The sequence below is a fragment of the Chelonoidis abingdonii genome, chromosome 2, assembly GCF_003597395.2.
Source record: "Chelonoidis abingdonii isolate Lonesome George chromosome 2, CheloAbing_2.0, whole genome shotgun sequence".
Taxonomy (NCBI): Eukaryota; Metazoa; Chordata; order Testudines; family Testudinidae; genus Chelonoidis; species Chelonoidis abingdonii.
The window spans coordinates 124190125-124215619 of record NC_133770.1 but is presented as its reverse complement, the minus strand read 5'-3'; the positions used below and the strand labels follow the sequence as shown (position 1 = coordinate 124215619).

Genomic DNA, 25495 nt, shown 5'->3' with positions numbered 1-25495 from the left:
ATTTTCTATGTAGCACATATTCTGTTTGTGCTCAATTAACCTTTCCACAGCATGCTGAAGGTATTCAAATTTTAAACCTCAGTGTCCCAGACCTTTCATTGTTTTGCACCATGCAAATGCCAAGGGCATGTTCCATTTTCATGTCTTTGTCCCTATGCTAGATCATTTTTCTGCACTGAATTACAGATTTCAAAATCTATTCAGCTTAATCAGAATTGTACTATCCCCTAGCAGTATATTATTATTAATGATTTTTTTCAAATTCTTTCTTCCAGATCACTGGTATATAAAATACACAAAGTCTCTCCTATTGAACTTTGTTTAATGCCACTGGTTCCGTTTTTGTTTGTTTGTTTGTTTGTTTTGTATTGAACTGCTTCCACTCACAAGAATCTTCTTGTATCCAAGATAGTTCTTTGTTGTGAACTAATTAATTGGTTTAGCCTGAGTAAAAACCTCAGGCAAATAAAACCCCATTGTTTGCTCTAGCCAAACCAAAGCCTTTTAAAAGTTTAGATAATGAACCTTCAAAATCCCTTTATTATTTAAGTTGCGGGGCCCAGTAGCAATGATAGTCTCTTAGATGAGTTTCAGGTGTGTCTAACTGGAAATATTGTGCATGCTGGTTTACAGCTTACCATAATACACTTTTGACAGGGGAAGGTTTAGAGCAGGTGAACTCTAAATTTAGAGATGCCAGTGCCCAGAAGAAAGGTGGTCACTGTGGCTGGACCCTGCAGCTTTTTAGAATAGACAAGGGAAGCATATTTGGGAAATTGTTGTGAGCCCCTACTTAGACGGGGAGAGGGAATGCTTAATGTTGTGGCTTGATAGAAAGATGGTATTGGCATGAATTCGGAGTGGCCACATGTCTCACCTGGAGGCAGAGGGATAGCCTATGTCTGGGCACAGGAGATGGGCTATATGCACTAACTCCATAGTACATGTCTGGCCTGCTGGTGAGTGGAGAGAGAGAGAGAGAGTTAGCAGGACAGTAAAGAAGAAAAGTAACAGCAGACTGAAGCTGTGATGTAGTTCCAGGGCTTAGATAGGGGGAGCAGATTTGGCACTGCAAAATCATTTGCCTTTGCTCTTATGGGCATGGTTAATCCCTAAGCCAATCTCCAGGTTACAGTGTTCCTCTGTTCTAAAAGAACATATTTGCAGTAGGTTCCAATTGTCTATCCCTGGCATGAGTTTGGAATGACCACATTTCAGAGGTTGGATGACACCACAGGTAAGCTGTACAGCTCATCCCTAATAAAAATCTTTATACCACAGCACACACTTGTGTATTATGGAGACATTTCTTAAAATAGGAGCCAAAGTTAGGCTCCTAAATCTGTAGTTAAACACCTAAATAGGCTGCTTGATTTTCCCATTCATCTCAAATATGGAATTATGAGTTTAACTGTAGAAAATCTTGGCCAGAACACACACAGTGGTGTATGAAGGTGTTAGGAACACTCTTTTGGGATGAGCTTCAAGATCCACATCGCCACATTCCAAACTTATGCCATTAAAAAACCCCTGTCACACCACAGCAATCTATATTCACGCTCTCCAGCGAGGTGAATAGAAAGCCAAATCCCAAGAGGTGCTGAGCACCTGCAACTCCCAGTCTGACCCTTTAAATCAGGAGTGCTGTGCTGTATTTGTGCAGCACAAACATTTTCATTGGATGGACCCTACAGAGATTGTCCAAGACAGTCGCCTCCTATCCATAATCCCATAACATTCCTGTGGCATCTACAGCAATTGCTTACGTGGAAAAGTAATATTAGGAAAGCATTTAGTTTATTTGGGGCCAAGTTTGGAAGCTCTGCGATACAGAATCAAATGGCTTCCCAAACCAAATAGAAATGTTTTCAACTGTAACATTCCATCAACTCTATTAGTTATTTTCTTCAAATAGTTTGTTTTCTTTAAACGCGTTGCTTCTGCTGGCATTGCAGAGTTATGAGTGCAGAGATAGGTTTTGTTCTGGCTTTGCCTACTAACAGAATCGCTTGTTTTGTTCCAGTTGTAATACTAGGTTCCACCCTGTTACATGGTATACAACACCCTTTGGAACAGAACTTGGCCTGCAGAATATTTGCTACTGGTAATGATGTGCAAGCAAGAAGAGTCCAGATTGAGTTTTGGCATTTATTGAAAAAAAAGGATAGATTTTATCCCCCCTCCTAGCCACTCGGACAGTGTATTGGAGCCAGAAATGTGCTCGTGGGCCCACAGAAGAATTACCATGGCACCTGCACAGCACAGGGCTGCCATAAGTGGCCCCATGCTGTCCCAGTGTAGAGGGTGTATCAGGGACAGGAAAGGTCCTGTCAAGAAAGGACAGGGCTTCTCTTTAGTGCATACTGCTACAGAGATTCTGGGTTGCTTCAGACTGTGAAGTAGCCTTCAGGATGCTGCCATACGTTGGAGCAATTCTGGGGCTTCTCAGATGTCTGCCAGAAGCCATGTAGTCCTCTGGAGCAGGCCAAACTCCTCTCCCCTTGGGCTGTGCCTTCTGTGCTATGCCTCCAAGGGCTTGGCTACACTGGAGACTTGCAGCGCTGGTGGTGGGTTTACAGCGCTGCAACTTACTCACCGTTCACATTTGCAAGGCACATACAGCGCTGCATCTCCCTGGCTGCAGCGCTGGCTGTACTCCTGCTCTGCCTGGGGTATAAGGATTGCAGTGCTGGTGATGCAGCACTGCTCCGCAAGTGTGGCCACCAAAAGCACTGTAATTGGCCTCCAGATGTATTCAGAGGTATCCCAGAATGCCTGTTCACCCACTCCCAACAGCGCTGCAAATGCTGCAGATATGGCCACACTGCAGCGCTGGTAGCTGTCAGTGTGGCCACACTGCAGCACTTTCCCTACACATCTGTACAAAGGCAGCTGTAACTCCCAGCGCTGTACAGCTGCAAGTGTAGCCATAGACCAAGAAATGCAGCATGGGATCTCAACCTCTTTTTACTTGCAAATGAGCAAATATGCTCACCTAATAAATGACATACTTTATTATGCCATTTTAAACGTTGCTTTTCAGAGTAGACCTGCACTTACTGTAGCTGTTAGTTTATTTCTTTCATTAATTCATTGGTAACCAGTTGTCCTCTAAAGAGCTACTGATTATATCTGCTAGAGGAAGTTTCCCCTTGATGTTTTATTAATCCTTTTCACAGCTGGAAACGGGTGCCTTCTGATTCCTGAGTTTTTCTTCCCTTTTTCTGTTTAAGGGCAAATTCGGTTCTCAAATACTTGTGCATAAATCCCACAGGAGTCAATGGGAATTGAATGCGTGTATATGGGGTTTGAATTTGGCCCTACAAGAAAAACAGAAAAAAATATACACTTGTAATGTGGCTTATTTTATGTTGGCATAGGAATTTTAAATCTTTCATTTACTGACATTTTATCATTTAAAATATGCAGTCAATTATGCAGTAACATTGTGTTTGGCATTTAATTAGATAAAGAAATGATAAATGATTCATAGATGACAGGACTTTTGATATAAAACCAAACTATATTCTTCAGTAGAATCCCTTGATTTCTATATCTATATGGTAAGTTGTAGAGCAGTTCATGAGGAGAATCAATGAATGACATCTGCACTGTGGGAACTATAGTATGAAGTTAAAGACAGTGATTGGCAACTCTTTTTTCCCCCTACTTGAGAGAACTCTGACTTTTTACTTGTCACATTAACAAATTTTCTCTCTTTAGCACTATAGTTTGCTCAGGGAAGGTATTACCCATCATGTCAGACACAGTATAATCTTTACTCACTGCTGTAAATTGACTCAGAATACATCTTGGTGGGTCAAGTTTGCGTATCTACTGTCAGTTTTCACCAGCCTCTCATGTTTTTTTAGTGTTACAATTTTTCCTCTTGTAGAAATATTTCAGAGAAAAACAAACTTCAAAGGCAGGGTGCTAGTAACCGCAGGGAAAAGAGAAGTTCATCTGAAACAGAAGAGAGAAATGATACCTCAGTGAAGTTGCTTTGATGAAGTCATTAAGCATGAGACTGAACTACAGATAGATTCAAAGGCTTTCAAAAATGAGATCTATATGACTTTAAAGGGACACTGCTTCAAGATAGGGACTTCCTATTCGTTTGTACAGAGCCAAGCAAATGGATTCCAATCCTGATTGGGGCCTTTGGGTGCCACCCTAATACTGTGACTCCAATACCACAACAGTAGTAACAATAGCTGTGAGGTCCATTTAGGGCCAAAATGTAGGTGGTTCAATTTCTGTTCTCATTTACACCGATGTAAATCTAAAATAAATGGAGTTTTGTCACATTTACAGTTGAATGAGAGTAGAATTTTTCCCAGGCTTTGTTTAAAAAAATCTTTTTTCAAAGCCTAACCTTATTAGAAGGGTTGGGCCAGACTGTCACCTGCTGGGAAGTGGCTTCAGTGGAGCTATGTGATTTATACCAACTGAGAATACGGTCATCTTATCTTATTCTTTTCAAAAGAGATGATTTATTTTTAATAGGTGTAGTGTTTCTAATCTGCAGATTGTCATCTCCGACTTATGATCCCAAAATATGAAATTCATTAGAAATTGCTGACAAAACAGAAATTGATTGGTCTGTTTTCACTGTCCAAAGGAAACAAACAACATACATCTGGAAAATTAAAGTAGATTAAAAAAAAAATCTGCTTCAAAAATTTCTGGTTCCTTTAACAATACAGATAGGTTATCTGGCCTTAAAACTGTATGAATTTTAAACCTGCCAGTTTTCCTCAAGTCAGTATTAGACTTGTATTTATTAATGAGTGGAGTATAAAATATGTTTTCCAATAGAATTGAAAGTAATGATCAAACCAGGAGAAACAGGGTAAACAGAAGTATTTTCATCAAGTAACAAACCATTAAAATGCTGCTGCAACTTAAGCAGAGTAACAAAGAGCCTTAATAAAACTACAACAGTACAAATGACACTGAAATTTAAACTTACAAAAACATATATGACACCATAGAAATAGTTCATGTTTCTTTAAGAAACTATAACAAGTGAGAGGATCTATACACTTGTGAGTTTTGTAACTGGAATTCACTTCTCTACCATAGATGAATAAAAGTCCTTTGCCAAAGCTTTCTGCCATTCAATGACAATTGGGCACTGGCTTTTGCATTTCCAATCAGTTCTGTTCATGTAAAGTACTTGATATCTGCCTGGCTCTCTTGCCACTGCTCTGTGAATAGAAAATGCCGAGGCATTATTTATTCAAGATTCTAAGTACCTGCATGAGATGTGAATGTGGAGTGCTTTAGAAACTGCCTTCAGATAATGGAAATGCAGTTTTAAAGTGAGTTAGAACATTTTAGTGCAACCCATTCAGTATGAGGTTTCACATCCTGTAGTAACAAACAGCACCTTGAAGAGGGAAGAAGGCAATTTTAAGTAGTGTACTTAATGAACAAAGAAAGAGAAGACAATAAGAAAGAGATGTTCAAGCCAATATTGAGCTTCAGAGGTAACTGGAAGCTTGAAAGTTTGCCAGTGCAATTACTTTATTTCCTTTTCACCTATTTTTGCACATAAATCATGATTATGATGTGAACCATATGATGAAATTATATATATATATATATATATATATATATATAAAATAAAGCCATTGGTTAATACTGTTGATATTATTGTCTGTGCCGTGTCTATGTGCGCAAGAAATTTAAATTGCAGCCTTGTTATCTGAACCAATTCCTTTCCCTTTGCTCTCAAAATGTTGTATGTTTTAAGTTTCTGCCATTGCTTTGTCTATATACAGTGTTGCCAATTCTCATAATTTTATTGTGAGCCTTGGGACATTTGGTGTTTTTCTTCAAGGCTCAGCTTCTGGAGGCATGTGATCTGGGAGAATTGTAGTTTTCATTTTAAAAAAATGAAAGTTCCTAGCCCTCCTGGCTGTGGAGTAAAGCTTGAAAACATGAGAGGTCAAATAAAAATAAGCCCATGTTTATTATTTTAAAAGTCATTTTAAGCCAATTATGAGTTTGGGGGGCCTGATTCATGAACACTTTGGCATGGCAATACTCTGAGTACGCTTACATGTTCTGTCAAGAAGGGAAAGGAATTGAGTAGCAAGATAGGAGAGGGTATCAAATAATGAGACACAAGAAGGATGTGTAAATTTGAGGGTAACTCAGGTATTGAAGGACTAATGGGGCTAAACCCTACCTATGAAATCTCCTCTCCTTTTAAACAAACTAACCCCCTTTTAGGCTGATGACTTTTTCTCCCTTCTCTCCTAAAACACCCTGGAAAGAGCAAGGGGCAGGTGGGCTGGGAGTAGGGGCTGGCAGATTGTAGCATCTTCCGTGCAGTATCAGAGAGGGCAATCCAGGAAAGAAGGAGCTGGTGAGTCTCCAACTCCTAAGAGTGCTCCTCCTGAGCGCTCCATAAGTTCATAGGCTGGTTTTTGAGGCAGAATCAAGGTAGTCCCAGAGTCAGAGTGTAGAGCTCCACCCCACATCAGGAGCAACCCCAGGGACCCAGTGGGGAAAACTGGGGCAGAAGGAGAGAGGCACTTGGCAAATCAATGGCTTCTAGGGGCAGCCTGCAACTGAGGAGGAAAGGGGGAGCATGGGGGCCTGTAAATCAATTAAAAGGGTGAACGGGGGAGCCTGTAACTTGGTGAATGGAGCAGGTGCTTGCTCATATTCAGGAGGAACAGGGAAACAGCAGTGGGCGTTACAGCAGAGAAGCTTTTGAGGGAGGGGACGGATTTATGTATTGGTGGAAGAGGAAGAGCCCCCAAATATTTCAGTTGTTCTTTCTTCTAATCTGGGAGATAAAAAAATTTGTCGGGGGTGGGGGGCTGGTTGAGGGGAAGGAGAGTGGGTATGTAATTGCTCTCCCCAGCTCCAACACTTATTTTGAGCACCATCCAGCCATGAGCACTAGTAAAAATCTTCCTGGCACTGAGCTCTGTTCAATTGTGGAAGAGTTTCCCACAAGAAATGGTGGGACCTCATCTGAGACATTTAAAACCAGACTGGACAATTGGCTAAAAAATGTAGTATGGGTAACAATGATGCTCTAAAAAAGGAGTGGATTAGATAGACCACAGGTCTGTTCAGTCCCTAATTTCTAAGATTTGCCAAATGTAACTTTGTTTGTTAATTTAATTGGTCTGTATCATAAAGTCAGTGTGTTACACTGTCACCTTAATCAGCTCTACATCAAACATTGTTTTAATCTCTGAAAGAAAAAAGCATTCCTGTCTAATGCCTCTGCTTATAGACACCACAAGGCTTTTACGCAAATGCCAAGAACAATACACATAAAAATGTGATGTATAGAAAATAAAATCTGAACCTACATGACAGTAGCTGCCGCAGCAAATGCAGCACACTTCAGCTCTCTTCACTCCCCACCCCACCCTCACCACTGTCCAAAATGTTAAACTTCTTATGTTAACTGGTGTCAGATTCGACTCCTTTCTGTTCTTCTCTCCTCACATCCAGGCAATCAAATCCCTTCATTTCGTTCTTTATAACTTCTCTAAATTTCGTCCTTCCCTCTCCATTCCTACAACTAAAATCCTTGTCCCTGTTGTATGGTCATTCCTTGCCTTAGCTAAAGTAACTCTTCTACTCTAGCCTTCTCCTTCCTTCTCACCAAGTTCATTACTAGTCCATCCAATATACTGAAAATCTTTGCTCCTACCCCTTTGGACCATAGCACTCCCATACACTGCTCACTTTGGCATCCTATCCTATGTGAATCCTTTTTTCCCTTCAAATTACTCCTTAAGACTCGCTTGTTCTGTGATGACTACAGAATAACACGTGGAGAATAGCTAGTTTGCACAAAAACACACCTAATACTGTTACTCCGTCTTCCTTCCCTGACACCCAACCCACTGCCTTGTTTCACCATCTGTTTTGTCTCATTATTAATCTTGATTGTAAGCTCTTCGGGGATATTTTCACAGGCATTACAGAACCTAACACAAAATGGCCTCTGATTGAGGTTTCCATGTGCTAGGTGCTACTGCAAAAGAAACAATACATAAAACCCATGGAAAGCTTTCTGCAGCTCTGTTGCTGTTTTTCTCTAGTGTTGTCTTTTCTCTGGTGTATTGCTACTCATCAGCTCATTTCCTTCACGCCATCCTAGCCTCCTCCCTAACTGCACCATTTGTGTTCTTCTCCCATTTTCACCTTCATGCCTTTTTCCATATTGCCTGTATGCTTGCAACAATCACACTTTTCATATGTAGCAAACAACTACCTTGATGTATTTGGAGCTGCTCTGTAATGATTTATTAATACTGTCTGTTGACTTGGGTGAGATGTTCTCTGTGTGACTGTATTGGCTTAACACGAGAGGAGATTGTGTGTCTGAAAAAACAGGCAGGAAAGAGAAGAATGGTTCAGGATAAACCACCTCCTTGCAAACCCTTGAGGATTGTAAAAAGGGACAATGTCAGGACTATTAGTTTGAAGATTTAGCCTCGTATTCAGCTGTTCAGGGAAACCAGACTAAGACACACTATACTGCAGGCATCTGAAGGAGTTGGGCCTGCCCTCGCTACCCTCAGGGGGTGCTAAGACAGACATGCAGGTAGACTGTTTGTTTTTAATGCTTTTTCTCTAAAATTCTTTGTTTCTGTTGTTTAAAATAAAGAATACTTTGTTTTTAAGAAGACTGTCTGAACAATGTATACATTATTGTTCACAGACTCCCAAAGGAAAGAACCACAGGGTACTATCCCATCTGATAGTGGGAGAATTTTGGAATTCCTCCCCAGAAGCGGTAAAAGCTTGTGGCCTGGCACCTGAAGGGGTGACTCAGAGACCAGAAAGGGGACAGAAGCAGCTAGACATGTAACTGTAACATTGACCCTCTCCTTGTTCAGTTCCCTCATCAAAATACAATTCTACTAAAATATCGCTTTCCAAGAGGGAATGGTCACAAAGGATTTGGAACACATTAGTAATGCAGACGCTTTATAAATGTAGAGAGAACAGATACACTGGGCCATATTCTGCTCCATTACACCAGTCTAATCCCAAGAGTGTCTTCATTGACTCTGAGGTTACACTGGATTTACATTGGTATAACTAAGCAGAATTTGACCCATTTGACTATCTAGCCACATAGGTCTCTCTTCATGGGCATGCCAGTTAGCTAAAATATGAGAATGGGCATTGTCTGTTAACTTTAAGAGCTCTGTTGAGAAACAGACTGACATTCTGTCACGTACATTTTAAAATATCACACTATATGTGAAGTCTAATCCAACCTCCCCTCATTTCTCAGGAAGAGACATAACATTTTTAGACTCATCATCATAGTCCATCACATGTCATTATAATCTGTCTGTGTGACTTTGTGGTATTCAGCATACAGCCATTTTGCCTTAACTAGCACCGTTGCAAAGTGCATCAACTATTCTGCTCTAGAGAACACTGATTGTGCTTCCAGTATATTAGAAACAAATACCTTTAATAGATTTATACATATTCTATTACAACCTTTCAGTCTCAGTTTTTGATCATAAAATTTCAGGGTTGGAAAGGACCTCAGGATGTCATCTGACCCAACCCCCTACTCAAAGCAGGACCAGTCCCCAGACAGATTTTTGCCCCAGATCCCTAAGTGGCCCCCTCAAGATTGAACTCACAACCCTGGGTTTAGCAGTCCAATGCTCAAACCACTGAGTTATCACTCCCCAGTTTCTCCTTTTGTCTTCTTTGTTGAGTAGATCTGGCACAAGTAGTTTGTTTTGGTTTTTTTTAAAGAAATTTTTAGGATTAAGGGTAGTTTTTTGCCGTTGTTCCTCATGACTCCAAATTTCTCCCTCAATAGTGGCTGGCACATAGAATTTTCTCCTTCAAAGAAATTTATTAAGAACTGTCCTCTTTCAAAATGATGTTGTTCTCAGTGGGACTGAAGTCACAAACAACTCACAGTTAAGACAACTGTCTCAAAATGACTGTCATCTCCCCTTATTCTCCATGGGACTTAGCCTGTATACTGCCCTTAGCAAAGATGGCCACTGTCTCATAAAGATTCGAAAGGGAGTGAAGCCAGTCTGCCCTCAAAGATGCCAGCCTGCTATACTGCCAGCAGATGGAAAGATGCACGCTGCAAGAAGCAAGTGAAGAGTCAGTGGCCATCTTTGCTAAGAGCAGTGTGCAGTCTAAGTGTTATGTGATAACAGCTACACATTAATATTTTAGAAGGCCCCTTAATACCAAATTATACCAAACAGATAAGTCTTCTATGCATTTTTAAATTTCTTATGTAAGTGACCTCAGGCAGTCAGGGTGAGTAGGACTACTGGGGTTCCACTTATTAGGATATGACTACTGCCCCAGGTTGCCCTAATCCAGTCCTGGAAATGCTGCATACTTATTCCACTGGAGAATTACCACTGATGGGCTTCACAGAATATTTTAAGGACAGATTCAACTGAGGCGAGGGCAGCTTTTTGCATGTAAAGATAGGGAGCTCTCAGTGTACGACAATACAGTAGTGAAACCACATTGAAAGAAAGAAAGTCTGGGACCAGGAGTGAGAATACATTCATCCTGCAGTTGCATGTAGATGGACAACAGGACAGTAAACAAAAGTGAGAGGAATGTGTTCCCTCTTCCAGGTGTCATTGATCAAGGGCTGTATGGGAAGATGCATAAAAACAATAGAAGGGGGGAAATAAAAAAATGTGATTAATTGGATGGTTTGGGAAAAAGCATAGAAAGGAGGGAAAAGACTGAATGAAAGGTATTGCCAGATTGGGTCAACATTTTTTTGCAGAATGGCAAGTGCTGGAGGAGGGGCCTGGAAAATGGAGATGGAGTTTCTATGAGTTACTGGCACATTAGTAAGTAAGCATGGTATTTGTCAAGGACTGAGGCTGATCTGAAAGACGAGAGAATGAGGGAAGTCAGTATAGTCCTTAATTTTCTCCAAAGGTGCTCAGAGTAATTGAAAGCAGGGGATGAAAGCGGAAGATGTGAAGATTAAGCCAGTGTTGGAATTAGTGAGCCAGACATAACGAAGGCAGAAAGGACTGAAGGAATCAAGTGTAGAAGAGAGAGTGAAGTTGAGGTGGGCACCAACCAATGGAGGTGAGGGAAAGACGAAAAAGGCCGAGAGTTGCAGTGAAATTAGAGATGTTGTTGGACTGGAGTGCACAGAAGGGTCACGTCATGCCTCTAAGAATATATCAAATGTTTTAAAAGGAAATTGTTTCCAAAATACATTTTCATTGCATCATAGTAAATACAATTTAAACATTTTCCACCTATCCAGATGGTGAGAAAGCGGTTTTGAAAAATCACCTTGATCAAAATCCACAAGCACAGTGGAGCACAACAGAGCCCTCCAGAACAAGCAAAGATCCTATAGAAGACATCAACTCTCCAGAACAGTAAGTAGCATATTGGTGAACACAGATTAGTGGTAAATGCAGAGAGGAATGGAGAATGTTTTTTTAACTGGAGAGTTAAGTTTTGGTCATGTTTTACCATGGGCCACTTATTGTTAAACATTATTTAGAGCACACAAAAATGAGGAAATGACAGTTTTTGAGTTTACCTGTGCAACCTTAATTTAGGCCAATTGTGCATACGGATTTTGATACTCTTTAATTATTTGATCAGTTACACATTTGATGTCAATATTTGAAGAACTTTCCACTAACTTGGGGTGCCTCAGTGATTGTACCCAACTCGGGACACCTAGGGCCTGATTTTTCAGAACACTCCATATGTTCAAGGCACTTTATAAGCACTAACTAAACCTCACAACCCACTCTTTCCCCCCAACTAAATTTTCCTCAACTACTACCTTTCCACTAAACATTTCAGTTTCGATGAAATGACATTTTTCAATGGAAAAACATTTTGTAGAAAATATTTTTACCAGCTTTATTATGAGTTATGCAGTCAGCGACCTAGTAGTTATAAAAGATGTGAACTACTGCATTCATCCCAAACAGCTGTTAACACTGAATCCTAATAACAACTGCTTAAATTTCAGTATTGGTAGCTATTTCATTGCTGATCATTTAAGCAGAAATATCCACCTAATGTGGCTGTCCTACATTCCTCAACCATTGCCCCTGCCTCATGTCATGCCAGAATTCCCCAAAATCTTCTGCCTAGCTGCCCAAATCTCCAGGTTTCACCTGAATAACATAGCTGAAGTCGACATACTTAGATCCACTTACCACGGTGTCTTCACTGTGGTAAGTCAATGGCTGATGCTCCTCCATTGACTCTGCTTCCACTTCACACTCCAGTGGAGTACTGGAGTTGACGAGAGAGCGCTCGTTGGTCAATTTATCGCGTCTAGAATAGATGTGATAAATCAACCCCCACTAACTCAATCACTGCCCGTCAATCCAGCGGTAATGTAGACGAGCCCTAAGATTGCATGGTTCTTTGCCTTGGCCCAGTAGCCAAGGTTGGCAGTGCAGACTCATAGAGCATTGGCACACATTTTACAAACTGGCTTGTCAGGCCTGATGTTCTTGGTTTGGAATCAGAGTTTTCCTTCTCCTAGATGCACTGCCTACTACAGCTGACAAGCTCCACCTGCCTGGTAGAGGCAGAGAGAGATTAAGTGACTTGCCCAAGGTCACCCAGCAGCCCTATGGCACAGTCAGGGATAGAACCGAGGTCTCATTGCTGTATCCTGCACACTGGACCACACTGGCTCCCTTAAGGCTGCATGTTCCTTATACAGAAAACTGGATCATATTGAAAATTGTAAGGGCAGAGTAAAATATGTTTAATATAAAATAAATTGAATCTAGTATCAATGTAAAACAACAGATTTTGATCTGATCATAATATTTGTTTTAACATGCAATTAAACAGCCTCCTTTTAAAAAAAAAAATATTTACCTGAAGCTGCTGCAGAGTTTCCAGTCTGTCTTGCTGGAGTCATTCAGAAACCAGGGGACTCTACTGTAGAATTTAGGTCTAGATTTCTACGGAGATCACAGGTCTTTGACAGGTGGGCAGATCCTCGCCCTTTTGTAAATCCCTTTTGCAGTGCTGCAGTGGAGATGCAAAATTTCCTTAAGGCAGCAAATGAGGATTTCCATGTGGTAGGGAGTGGTCCTGGCCAGCAGATTAGTTCCTTGGGAGCCTCTATCTACCAGCACAAGTTAGAGCAGCCCAGTTCAGCCTCCAGTAGCCCCCAAGATTGGGAGCTAAGGGGGACAGAAAGGTAGCAGCAAGACACCATTGTGCCTCACAGTTATGCCCGGCATTTGTCTGGCTCACTACGGGATTTGATGCAGAATATCTAGTTTCTGTTGTCAACAGTGCACGTGCATTGGTGTATAAAGCTATTGGAGAGATTTGTGGATCTAGACATACTTTATGTAACTTACGCTATATGGTGCCAGCAATGACTGAATGCACAGAAACGTGAATTTTACTATACTTGTAGTGCCCTGATGCAGGAAAATCCACAGGGACCTGAATTCCCAGTGCATTTTGTTATTGGAAAAATATACCAAGAAAATATTTGGTCAATTCACAAAAGTAAGGCCCACATTAAAAGAGGATGCATGCAGTTTGGTGATATTGAGCAGTTTCCCTTAATGTATGGGAACTGGGTGGCTTTTCCATTTCAAGCCCATTTACAAGACATGCTGTAGTGTGCATAGATTAATACACAGCCGATTAACATAGTACTATTATATTAAAGATAGGGTTGTATCATGAAAAGATATCCAAACACAAATACTCTAGAACTCCTAATGCATATTAAGCACAAAAGAAATCACTATTTTGTTGGATACATCATCCTTCCTTCAGGCTAATGATAGGTGAGGGGAAAATGAGGTTCCACAAAGGTAATGGTCTTGAATCTTCATTTCCTTGCATTTTATACAGTCATTTATACCTATGCAAAGCTCTTAATAAAGTGCTCCGAAATCAAAATGGTAGCATTCTACACACACTTTGCACAGATATAACAAGCTCCACCCTTTGCTTGCAGCTGCTGTCACTCTACAAATCATTCATGTCAAGTGGTGAAGGCACATGCTACACTTGTGTGTTAGCCAACATCATAGCTGATACTACAGACCTCCAGAGGTGAAAAGGAGTCTCTCTAGAGCTTAAGTTACAGAGCAGGCTCTGAAGATGAGCTGCAGCAGACACACATCCTCTGCAGATCAGACACAGAGGACTATGTGTAACGCACACTGAGCAGCCACATCCCTTTTTCACATGCTGGGGAATGCACAGATAGGGTGGCACAGAGCCTTCAGCTCTTTGCCACATGAGAATTCCCCTGTGCAAATTCACTGGTTTCCAGAAGCTTTGGGGCACTACAGCAGCTAAAATGGAGGCAAGGAACTGGTCTAAAATTACTCTCTGTTTTCCTTTTCCAGACTCGCACACGGTGCTGTCTGAAGGGTCTTTTCTTTTCATTTTAAAATAAATGTTTGTGTTAGTGATTCTGTATCACTATATTGCACCTATTTTAGGGAGATGCTGTTATTTTTTGTACTTGTAAAGCAGGTTTTGCTATTTAGGTTTCATACCACTGAATGTGTACCTATAGGAGAACCAGAACACTTTTTAGTCTCTGGCATTAGGGATCTACAATTTTTTATTTACCTTTTAAGAAGAGACCATTTCTTACCTAACCTTTGTGCTCTCCATAAGTAGAATTGCACTTTGAATGTGTCCATGCTCACTTTTCCAGCTTGAGTTGTGGAGTATGTGTCATTAAGGTTACTAACACTCAATAATTTGGTAAAAAGTGAATTGAAGGTTGAAGTAGTTAGGGTTGATCTGAACCACTTGTTGGTGAAGCAGTTTAACAATTCACAGCTTTAGCAGCACTCAGTAAAGTTCAGCAAATAGACCTCAGGAATGTATATCTAACATCATTAACTCCAGAGAGCTAGAATTAAAGTCATTAAATATTTCCTCTTCATGCAAACCTAGGAGACAGTGTGACCAGTTACTTTGGAAAATGTCAACTCATTCTTTCTGTAATAACCAAAAATCAATTTACTTCCTTTTATTGTTAGCATGCAACACTTACAGCTCTTCAAGTTCTCAAGCTTTGCAATGTAAAAAGAGGAGTTTTCATTTAAATTACCTCTCAGCATTACCAATATATTTGAATAATTAAAAATCTGACCCTTCATCATAAAGCTGAATACTAACTGAAGGCATGAATCGAATACAAGTTGTAGGCATGTATGAAACTGATCACCACAGAAAGTTCTTCCACTTAAAACTCATATGTGCTGTTTAGATTAGGTCACTTTAAATTGGAACATTAAAATTATATTTTTCTTGAGTTACTAGGAGTTACGTCAGTATTTCTAGAGGGAAGCTGATCTCTATAAACACAGCTTTAGATCATTTATCATTCTAACTAGTTGTTCATTTACATAGGACTGGAAGGGCATAGGTCAGACTCCAGTCCCCTGCAGTCATAGGCAACCATGTCATATAATCCTGTTCATAGATGTATCAAGTTCCATCTTAAAGCTACTTAGGTTGTTTGTCCCCACAAGTCCCACTGAAGGACATATCAGGCTAACAAGCCTATAGTTACCTGAGTCCATCCCATTTTAATTTAACATCCCATTTTAATTCCCTTTTTAAATATTAGCACAGCATTTGTTTTTTCCCCCCAGTCCTCTGGAACTTCCCCAATGTCTCAAGAACCAACATTCATGGTTCAGAGAGTGCCTCAGCCAGTTCTTTTAATAATCTTGGGTGCAAGTTAAACATTTTAAAATCTGCTGGACTGGATAACAGTTGTTAACACCCACTCACTCTAGTTACTGATGGAAGAGTATTTCATCATCATTGTAAGATGTGAATATCTCATCCTTTCAAATATAGAACAGAAATATTTATTGAAGTAGTTGCTGAAAGCAGTGCTGTCACACCAATTTAATTGACAAAGTCATGGGGGATGGGAGAAGCCACAGATGACTAAGAACTTAATAATTTGTTGCTAACAAACTGTGAGTCTTAGTGATGTTTGAACCTGGTGATATTCCAAAGAAAAAGAGCTCCAAACCATGCTTGTAGCTCTCTCCACCACTTCACATTGACTTAAATATTCTAGTCTTCAGCGTGATGTTTGGAGTTATTAGTGTGTGTGCTGGTTGTGTTGATTTGTGTTGAAGTGAGGGAAGGTTTGTGCTGGGAGATTTGTGTTGATTTGTGCAGTTGAGGATGAGGGTTGTGTGATACTGTGAGAAGCTATGTGCATTTGGGGTTATTGTGTGTGGGGGTTGTGTGTTGTGATGGTAAATGAGCGATGTGTGCTGCCATAAAGGGTTGTGTGTGTTTGGGATTATTGGGGGGGAGGGGTTGTGTTGTTTTGTGCATGGCTTTGAAGAACTGTGGCAACTGCACACAGGTGGGGCAGCTGGGCCAACTAATCCCCCATCTGTGCAGTCTCCTTTACACAACTCATGAGACTGCTGCATGCAAATTAGCTGTAGAGTAAGGGAGATGATTGGCTGAGTTACCTTTGATATCACAATGGTTTCGATGGACTCTTGGCATGTCACAGTTGCATGTGTTACTGAAATCTACTCTGTATTATAATTCTTAAAGTCAAAATAGCTGAGAAATTAAACATTGGATGGGAACAGACTGTGAAACTCAGTGATGATTCAACCTGGTGACAGTATGAGCACAGAGTTCTCAGCCATGCTTGTAGCTGTTTCCATTGCCTCACACTGACTCAGACATTCTAGGGTTCTGCATGACACACAGAATGACAATCCTGGAATATTTTTATATAGATGCTTCTTCCTTCCCCATATCATGATTGACAGTTTTACCATCCTTATCTAGTATTGGACCTACACTATTACTAGAATTTCACTTGTTCCTGATAAATTTAAAGAATATATTTCCATACAGAAGTGAAAAACCATCTATGTTCTATTCTCCATACCAGGGGCACCAGAACAGGGAGGCTGGGGGGACCAGAGCTATGTCCGTAAGGGCAAGCAACAGGGGGTGGGGGCAGAGAGGAGTGATTGGGGGGGCGGGTCTTGGGGGCAAGCGGTGGTGTGGGAGCAGGAGTTCGGGGGGGAAAGGACAGTGCGGGGGAGGGCCTCGGGGAATGGCGTGGCACAGGGGGCAGGGCCACGGTTCAGGCACCTGTGGCCGCCCCCCCCCACACTTTTAGGGCGGTTCTACCGCTCCTGCCCCATCCAATGCCCTGACTTGTAGCTGCTCTGTTTGCCAAACTCCAATTGACTTCAGTTTGAATTGTACTCCTGAAACAGCTTACATTATCATTCATCTTGGCTAGCTTTAGCAATGACAGGGATTTGCAATATAATCTATAGATAATAAAATACTAAACTCTCCTACACCAATACCTGGTTAGCCCTACATTTTCAAAATGTCCACTAATTTTGGAATCTCAATTTTTATGTAGCCATCTTGAGACACCTCATGAGCAGTCATCATGGAAGGCTATGGCCACAAGATGTAGGTAGGGAAAAGCAATGCAGGTTGAATACAATTCCATACAGAGTAACTAACTCTAGAAGTTGAACTTTCACCTTCTCTTTAGACATTTTGCCCTTGCAAACTATGAGCAAGATATTTTTTTTAAGACAGAGTTTTTGTATAAACTGTTATGTTTAATCCAATCATCTTACCAGAGGCTACCCCGCTGGAAACAAAGTTTTCAAGTAAAAGTAAATTTTAAGTACAGTTAGAGCAAAATTGCCACCCATTGCAGCCAGCACTGATGTAGTCAAACATGCTTTGTTTGTGGCATGGCTGACATTTAAATGGGTGAAAAATCCCATTCAGTCTATTATGCAACTGAATTCTCCTGGAATAGCTTCAAATAGCTCTTTAAAGAAGAGTTTGTAATAGTCAAAGTAAGCAGTTTCACTGGTGGGAAAATAAGCTTTGGCAATTCTCTGTTTGACCCTGTACCATAAACACAATTAAAAAGTGCAACATCAAACTAATAAGGATTCAGCACATGGAATCAGCAAACATGCCACCTTTGCACTCCTTGGGAACGGGCATGATTCAATTGATGCCACCAAAATAGTGTGATGGAGTAGCAGAGTAACAATAAGCAGATTTGCTTTAATCCACTAGATGTAATGCCATCAGTAGCATGATAAACAGTGTACATTTGTATTTCACCAAACATTTAAAACATTGAAAAGAAATCTGCAGAGCCCTGAAATGTAACGTCGAGTCTATCTGTCCAGGGTGTTGCAGTTTGCAATCACTTACACCCCCTATGTTTATCTGATATACTGCAGCACAGTGATGCAGAATCTGAACAAAGCCAACAATTTTAAGTTCTCCATAGTAACTAATTTCTGGTTCATGAGCAGAGCAATGGGTGACTAGTAATCTATCTCCATTTGACAGCATAATGTACAAACAACAAATGCAGATCTATTCGAATAAGAAAGATCATCAACAAGCAAGCATTCAAGCATATTTTTTTTTCAAACGACTTGTCCATTTGGGAAGGCTATAAGGTGTGAATGAGAAGTGCTATAGTTGTACTGGTATAATCTCCCATGTAGACACTCATATTCTCGTATAACTGTGCTTTTTTCCAGTTTAGCTTATGTTGCTTTGCAATCAGTTTAAGCTAAAACAAAAAAAAGCACTCTTAGTCTGGACCAAGAATGTCCAAATGGGACTTATACCAGTATAACTCACTATAGCAGTTTAGCAATACCAGAAAAATTATACTAGTATAAGAGGGAAAATCTCCCATGTAGACAAGCCCTAAGTAAATTCTGGTTCTTGTGAAAGGTGCTAAATTGACAGCCCTGGAAACTGAAGACCTCAGTTTATCCACAGTGCAGAAAGAGCACAGGCAGAGACATCGGCGGTGACTGAAACTTCACCTGGGAGAAACGAGCTCTTTGTCCTGTCTCTTCTGTCCACAGCTCTGCCCCCACCCCTCACTGACTCGCCACTCACCTCCTCACCCCGAGACCTCCCTCTCCGCTCACCTCCTCACCTCCCCCTGCAGACCCTTTCCCCACCCACCATGAGACTCCTCATCCTGCTGCTGCCCCTGTGACACCCTCTCCCCATTTCACCTTAGGGCACTAATAACATTCCCCAAGGGAACTGAACAGGCAACAGGTATAGCTCAGTTACCAAACAGATTCTCCACTGCGCGGCAGGAAGTTCAGTGTATGCTATATAGAGAGAGATGAAAAGCCAGGTTACCTGTGCCAAACTGAAACCTAATCTCTCCTTTTGAAAAAGTGTTTGTCATTGACAGCCTGCATTAAGGCCAGGGCTGGCTCCAGCATTTTTGCCGCCCCAAGCAGCAATAAAAAAAAACCTCTACTGCCTCCGCTTCATTCTTCAGTGGCAATTCGGTGGCAGGTCCTTCGCTCTGAGAGGGAGTGAGGGACCCGCTGCCGAATTGCCACTGAAGACCCGGACATGGCCGCCCCTCTCCATTGGCTGCCCCAAGCACCTGCTTGCTGTGCTGATGCCTGGAGCCGGCCCTGATTAAGGCAGTAGTTTAATCACCTTTCTTACACAGAGTTCCCCGCTGGACTTGTTTACTTAAATTGGGTTTGAATAAAATGACTAGATCAGGAAATAAACTGACTGGCTATGTCAGCTCCTCCTTGAGCCAGGTTAGCAGTTACTGCTTCTGGGTACAGAGAATAACTGAAAGGTCCTCAACTGGAAACTGTTTTTAATCCCAATAACACATTTTCCTACACTATAAAAGCCAGCTGAATGTGGCCAAAGGCTTCCTGGGCCCTGGCAATGGGAACAGGGACTGGGGATGGGGGAATTAAAATCATATCTTGCTAAAGGGGAAAATGGGAACAGGGAATGGGAACAGGAACAGGGACACAGGCCAGGCTCTGTGGTGTGAGAGCTGGGAAGGGGGACACTAAGGAAGGAAACTGGAATCATGCTTGCTGGAAGTTCACCCCAATAAACATGGCTTCATTACCACTTTAATGGCTCTGTAACAGTTTCAGTGATCTGCTACTAGGTCTCTGGAAGGCTTTTTCACTTGTGTAAAGTTACTCAGGGATCCCCTCCCCTCGCCTCCTCACTCCCCCGACTGCCACTGACTCCCCACTTCCATTCTTACACACACACATACACACACACCGCACCCCGCGAGAGCAGGGGGTGAGGACAGATGCTGCTGGCAACTGCAGGGACTTCAGAAGGCAGAAGGAGGTGGGCTGGAGGAGAGCAGGAAGATTCACCCAGGCAGCAGCAGCAAGCCATGAGAGCCTTGGGGAAGGGTCAGAGCAGGGAGGGGAAGAGGTGGGAGGGGGGCATCACAGCCCATGTGTCGGGCAGCAGGGACGGCTGTGCTGGGGAGGCAACACCTCCCCTTGCCTATTATATCTGCAACCCATACACAGAGATAATAGAGGTTTCCACAAAGCAGTCTGCTAGTATGGCTCGATTCTGTTCTGGAAGGACTTTCTCCTTCAAGGAGGAGAGATTAGTTCAGACTCCATGTCTTCACTCTTCAGCATCTCTCTTAAGACTACCATTTATGATGGTGGGATCTTGTGATGTGAAAACCAGCCCACTAGGAAAATTGAGTGCCTAAAGTTAAGCTTGATTTTTTCATGAGGGCTGAGCCACCACAGCTTCCATTGACTTTACTGGGCTTTGAGGGGTGCTCAGCATGTCCCTGGATTGGACCCAAACTGCAAAGGTAGGCAAACTCTACAGAAAGATGCAAAGTAACCCATGGGTTTTTTCCACACCTCTGTATGCACTTATTTGCTTTTGATGGATTTGAAAAACTGACTTCTTTAATTCTAATCTTTTTGAACTAAAAATACACATAGATTGGAACTCATTCATTCAGTTTCTGTTCTGTCTAGTTATCCAGCCTTCAGAATGGTGGTAAATCAGCCTGTGAGTGTGCTCTGTTAGCTAGTTCATCCTCATTGCAAGCTAAAGGTTTTTTCCAAACATCAGTAGTCTAACATTTAATCTCAAAATAGCTGGGAATTTTAGACAGTTGTTGGATACTTGAAACAAGCCATTAGATTCTCCTGTCTTGTCTAGTCTGTCAAAAAAAAACTCCCAAAAGGGAAGTTGGTAACAGCAGTGGTATATCTCAACAGCAGCAAATGTAATGTTTGTGGTATTAACCCTCTCTGTAATAGCAGAAGTCAGAGAAAACATTCTTACAGAAACCTGCAGAGACATCAAGCATTTGATATATTCAATTTTCCTCTTCTGCTAACATCTCTTTTTTCCCTCTCTCTATAGTATACAACGCCGATTGTCTTTACAACTGCCCATTCTTCACCATGCCTATTTGCCATCCATAGGAGGAGTTGACGCTAGCTGTGCCAGTCCATGTGTAAGCCCCAGTGCCAGTCCTCGGCACAGACACGTGCCACCATCTTTTCGAGTGATGGTTTCTGGCCTGTAGAAATGGGAGATCAGAGCTTCCTGAACTGCTTTTAAGTACTCAATGACTGGACTGAACATCAGACATAGAACTCTGCTATAAACATACTATTTGCTCTTACCACAGGGAGGAACTAGTGCTAAGGCCATCATCCTGGGAGTACCAGTATAACTCATGTGGAAAGGCGAGAGCAAGAGATACCTAGAGTTTGATCTGTAGCCTTATTCATGGAGCTTTTATTTCTTCACAAAGAAGTCACTGAAAATATTTCTTCCCAAATTTCTACTAGCAACAAGGAGGCTGGGAAATACGAATCTTGCAAAAAATGAGACAATTAAAAAAAAAAAAACCACTCAACTGTCACTGTTACATGGCTGCTGAAAACATGGAACTATATGCTGTCCGTGTAAGAAAAATAAAATGGTAGAGCTATAACATTTACTGAAAATAGATACACTTCATTTTACAAAAGTTGTGTTAAATTGTTGGAAGCATTCTGCACTGGTTAGTCTTGCCTGTTTTCATTTCAGAGAGGATTTTCAGTGGGAAGGGGGGATTTTGAGAAATGATTCCTGAAGTGTGATTTAGACTCTGTGTTGCTAATAGCAGGGTCCCCTTGTAACTAAAAACTATACATAGGGCAGAAACAGAGGTTGTAGCAACAGCCCTGAGGCATTACCTGCTACAGAGTTGCAGTTCTGAGTCAGAGCTCTTAACAGTTCTCCAGGGATTAGCTGTGGTGATTGCCAGGTTCCCATGCTGACCATCAGGGACTTCATTTTGACAGAGTTTCTGCCTCTCTTTCAAAATAAACACAACCAACCGTAATATACAAAGCTGGCAGAAAAAGTCCTAGGGCTGCTAACTCAAGAAGCTGAGGATGGATGGGTAGTAAAGTCTTAATGTCACAGGATGGATTGATTTTCACAGTTTGTTTGAATTATGCCACACATAATTACAATCATATTAATTTAGTACACAGGGTGGGTGGGGGAACAGGGCACAGCACCTTGCGGCTGCAGGCAATTTCTGCAGAGTGCATAGACAATAATATACACTACCTTTGCTTGGTACCTGCATGTGTGACAGTTGTAACTGGTAATAGGTGGTATAAACGAAGTTTGCCCATAGAATATTTTGTTTGAATATGAAAAATAAAGGTGTGGGAAAAGCATGAATTTTAATCTCTCTGTTGATAAGGGCTGATCGTTTTTCATATTTGAGCACATACCTTAGCTCCACACCCCTAAGCAAAGTTATTCCAAAGTATTATAGTTGTAAGATGTTCTAGCTCAGTGGGTCTCAAACTTTTTTACTAGCAACCCCTTTCACATTGCACGCCTCTGAGTGCGACCCCCCTAATAAATTAAACACACTTTTTAATATATTTAACACCATTATAAATGCTGGAGGTAAGCGGGGTTTGGGGTGGAGGTTGACAGCTCACGACACCCCATGTAATAACCTTGCAACCCCCTGAGGGGTGCCAACCCCGAGTGTGAGAACCCCTGGTCTAGCTGAATCAATCTTAGAGACATTCTCATGGGCTATAAGTGAGGTCTAATCCTAGCCTATTCACCAGTATATTGGCAGTGTGATGTATCACAGCCTCGTCAGTTGTTAAGACCAGTGATTTTCTCAAACCAAATAAAAATATTGTCCAGCTAAAAATAGCAGTGGTGCCTCAGGATGCACTCGGTGTCTTTAGGGTGACCAGACAGCAAGTGTGAAAAATCGGGACAGAGGGTGAGGGGTAATAGGCGCCTATATAAGACAAAGCCCTAAATATTGGGGCTGTCCCTATAAAATCGGGACATCTGGTCACCCTAATGTCTTTAACCAATGTCTGCCCACCTCACACATTCTGAAATGAATATTCCACAAACACTCCCAGACCAGAGATGACTAAAGAGCAGCTTTCAGTATCTGCACAGTGGAGGAGGCTCATTAACAGAGGGACTTAATTGCAGCTTTGACAAACAAGCAAAAAGCTTCACCACGTAGCCAAAAATAACCATAAATATAAATCTTCCAATGGGAGCATCACAAAATATTTCACTTGGCACAAACAGTAAGAGAGATTATGGAGGTACGTGTAGCTTTTAGAACAAAAACATGTAAGTATAACACAGGTAAAATAGAATTCATGACTCTGTTTAAGCATTGATGGTGTCACTCAATGTGTGTTCACAGTATTCTCTTGCTTTATTAATTTAATCAGAGCCTGGTTTATTTTTAAAGGAATCTGTTAATTTGTAAAAGAGAAAAGGACAATATTGTATATAATGTATACACAAACATCGCTGTAGAAATATTAATCCAACATAGCAGGAAAAACTCAAAAATATTGGCCTGATGGAGGTGAATGTGTGTGTGTCTGTAACTTTGTGAATACTGACTGTGTGCCGTTTATTAGGTTAAACCATGCAGTACATTCTTTGTCTCAATGATACTGTAGTTTCTTCCATGACATTTTTTTTAATTTCCTGCAGCATAACAAGACCCACCAAGTGAATATAGCTATTTAATGTTTCTGTTCTTTTATACTGCAGCAAAACAGTACTGTAAATTTATGAAGAGACTGTGCCCCAATGGCATTTTCCAATGATGTTAGTGCACAAATGCTTTAAACTAGACTGGAACTGCCAGAAGAAAATGTAAATGAAAAATTTCTTGTATACCCTTATACTGCATGAGATCAATTTTTAAAAAATTGTTGCAAATCTGTTTTTATGAATAAAATATAGAAAATCTAACTTTGTGTAGCTTGATGAGTCCATCGCCTCCCATCCCTAAAGGAGCAGCAAACTAAACTCTGGAGAAGGAGGGAATCACAACACACTACATCTTTGTAATAATCCAGAAGAGTAAAAATGCACACTAATAGTCTAACTGAGTGCACATGTACCAAGATACACTAGACCTGCTTGCTTTAGCCCTGGTTGTGACTATGCCTGAAGTTTAGACCCTTGTCTATATCCCTCTCACAAACCTTTCTTTGGAATGTCCACCAAAGAGACGAGAAACTGCGAGGGACCAATTTAGACATTCTAAACATTTACATCTGTACCCTCCAAGGAGCTTATCAGGGTTCCTGGGGCTTGGTGTGCATGAAACTCAGGGGGAGCACTGTCCCTGGGAGGAAGGGGGACCAAGGGCAGACTCAGAGTCTGTTAGGCAACCCAGAAGGGGAGAATAGAGTCACTGTTTAGCGCCAAGGAGGCTGGCAGGGCACCTGTTCAGAAGGGGCCATGTCTGAGAGAAAGAAGGGGACAGAGTCAAAATGATTGAAAAGGGACAGCCCAGAAAAAAGAGCTAACCTGACTAACACTAAGTGAGATGCCATCCCCTGGGAGCCCTGGAAGGGGGAGAAGCCATTTTGGAGCAGTCTGGAGTCAGCCACAGGAAGGGCAGGACTGACTGTGCGGGGAGCTGGTGAGTCCCAGGTCGGCATGCAGGGTCCCCCTGAGAACTGGCCTCTGTGAACCTGGAAGCAGGATCCCTCAGCTTGGCCCTTTCCCTCTCCAAAGTGACTAGGGTTGCCAAATTTCTGATGTCTGAAAAACAGACACTACAGCAGAAGCGCTGGAACCTCCCCACACCTTGGCTTCACCGCTTCCCCAAAGGCCCCACCCCAGCTTCACCTTTTCCTACAACTAAATTTATTCAGACTAGAAGGCAAGCAAACCTACCTAGGTAATAAAACTGTGGCAATTTCTGCTTCAGTGAAATCAAGCTGGTTTTAAGCAGAATCTAAAATTGTTTCATGAAAGCATGTGTTAAATCTCTCTGCCCCTTTGTGCACAGGCAATAGAGTTCATGTTCTAAATTGGGTTCTTCTGTTGGCTGGGCTGCCCCATGTGTTTTCAGGGCGCATAGTAAGCCAAGGTCGGGGGAGGAGGGTAACCAAGAAAGCATGTTTGTGTGGCAATGGGGAGAATCTTCAAGCCAATGTACTGAGTGATTTATAAACCAAGATAATAGGAGACTGATATCAGCAAAAAATAGGTTTCCTGGCAAATACCATTCTGATTGAACTTGGGTCATATAGACCAAATGGTAAAAAAAGAATGTGCACAGAAAGGGGTA

The 25495-nt window shown here is 41.6% G+C and overlaps 1 protein-coding gene across 1 annotated transcript in view; it reads left to right on the top strand.

The window, feature by feature from the left end:
• GABBR2 (gamma-aminobutyric acid type B receptor subunit 2) overlaps nt 1–24162 on the top strand; it is a 926530-nt gene extending 902368 nt beyond the window's left edge. Inside the window, exons 18-19 of the mRNA XM_075062656.1 lie at nt 11285–11402; nt 21262–24162. Coding sequence (XP_074918757.1) covers nt 11285–11402; nt 21262–21427 — 284 coding nt within the window. The 3' untranslated portion in view covers nt 21428–24162. The remainder of the gene's footprint in view (nt 1–11284; nt 11403–21261) is intronic.
• The last annotated feature ends 1333 nt before the right edge of the window (nt 24163–25495 follow it).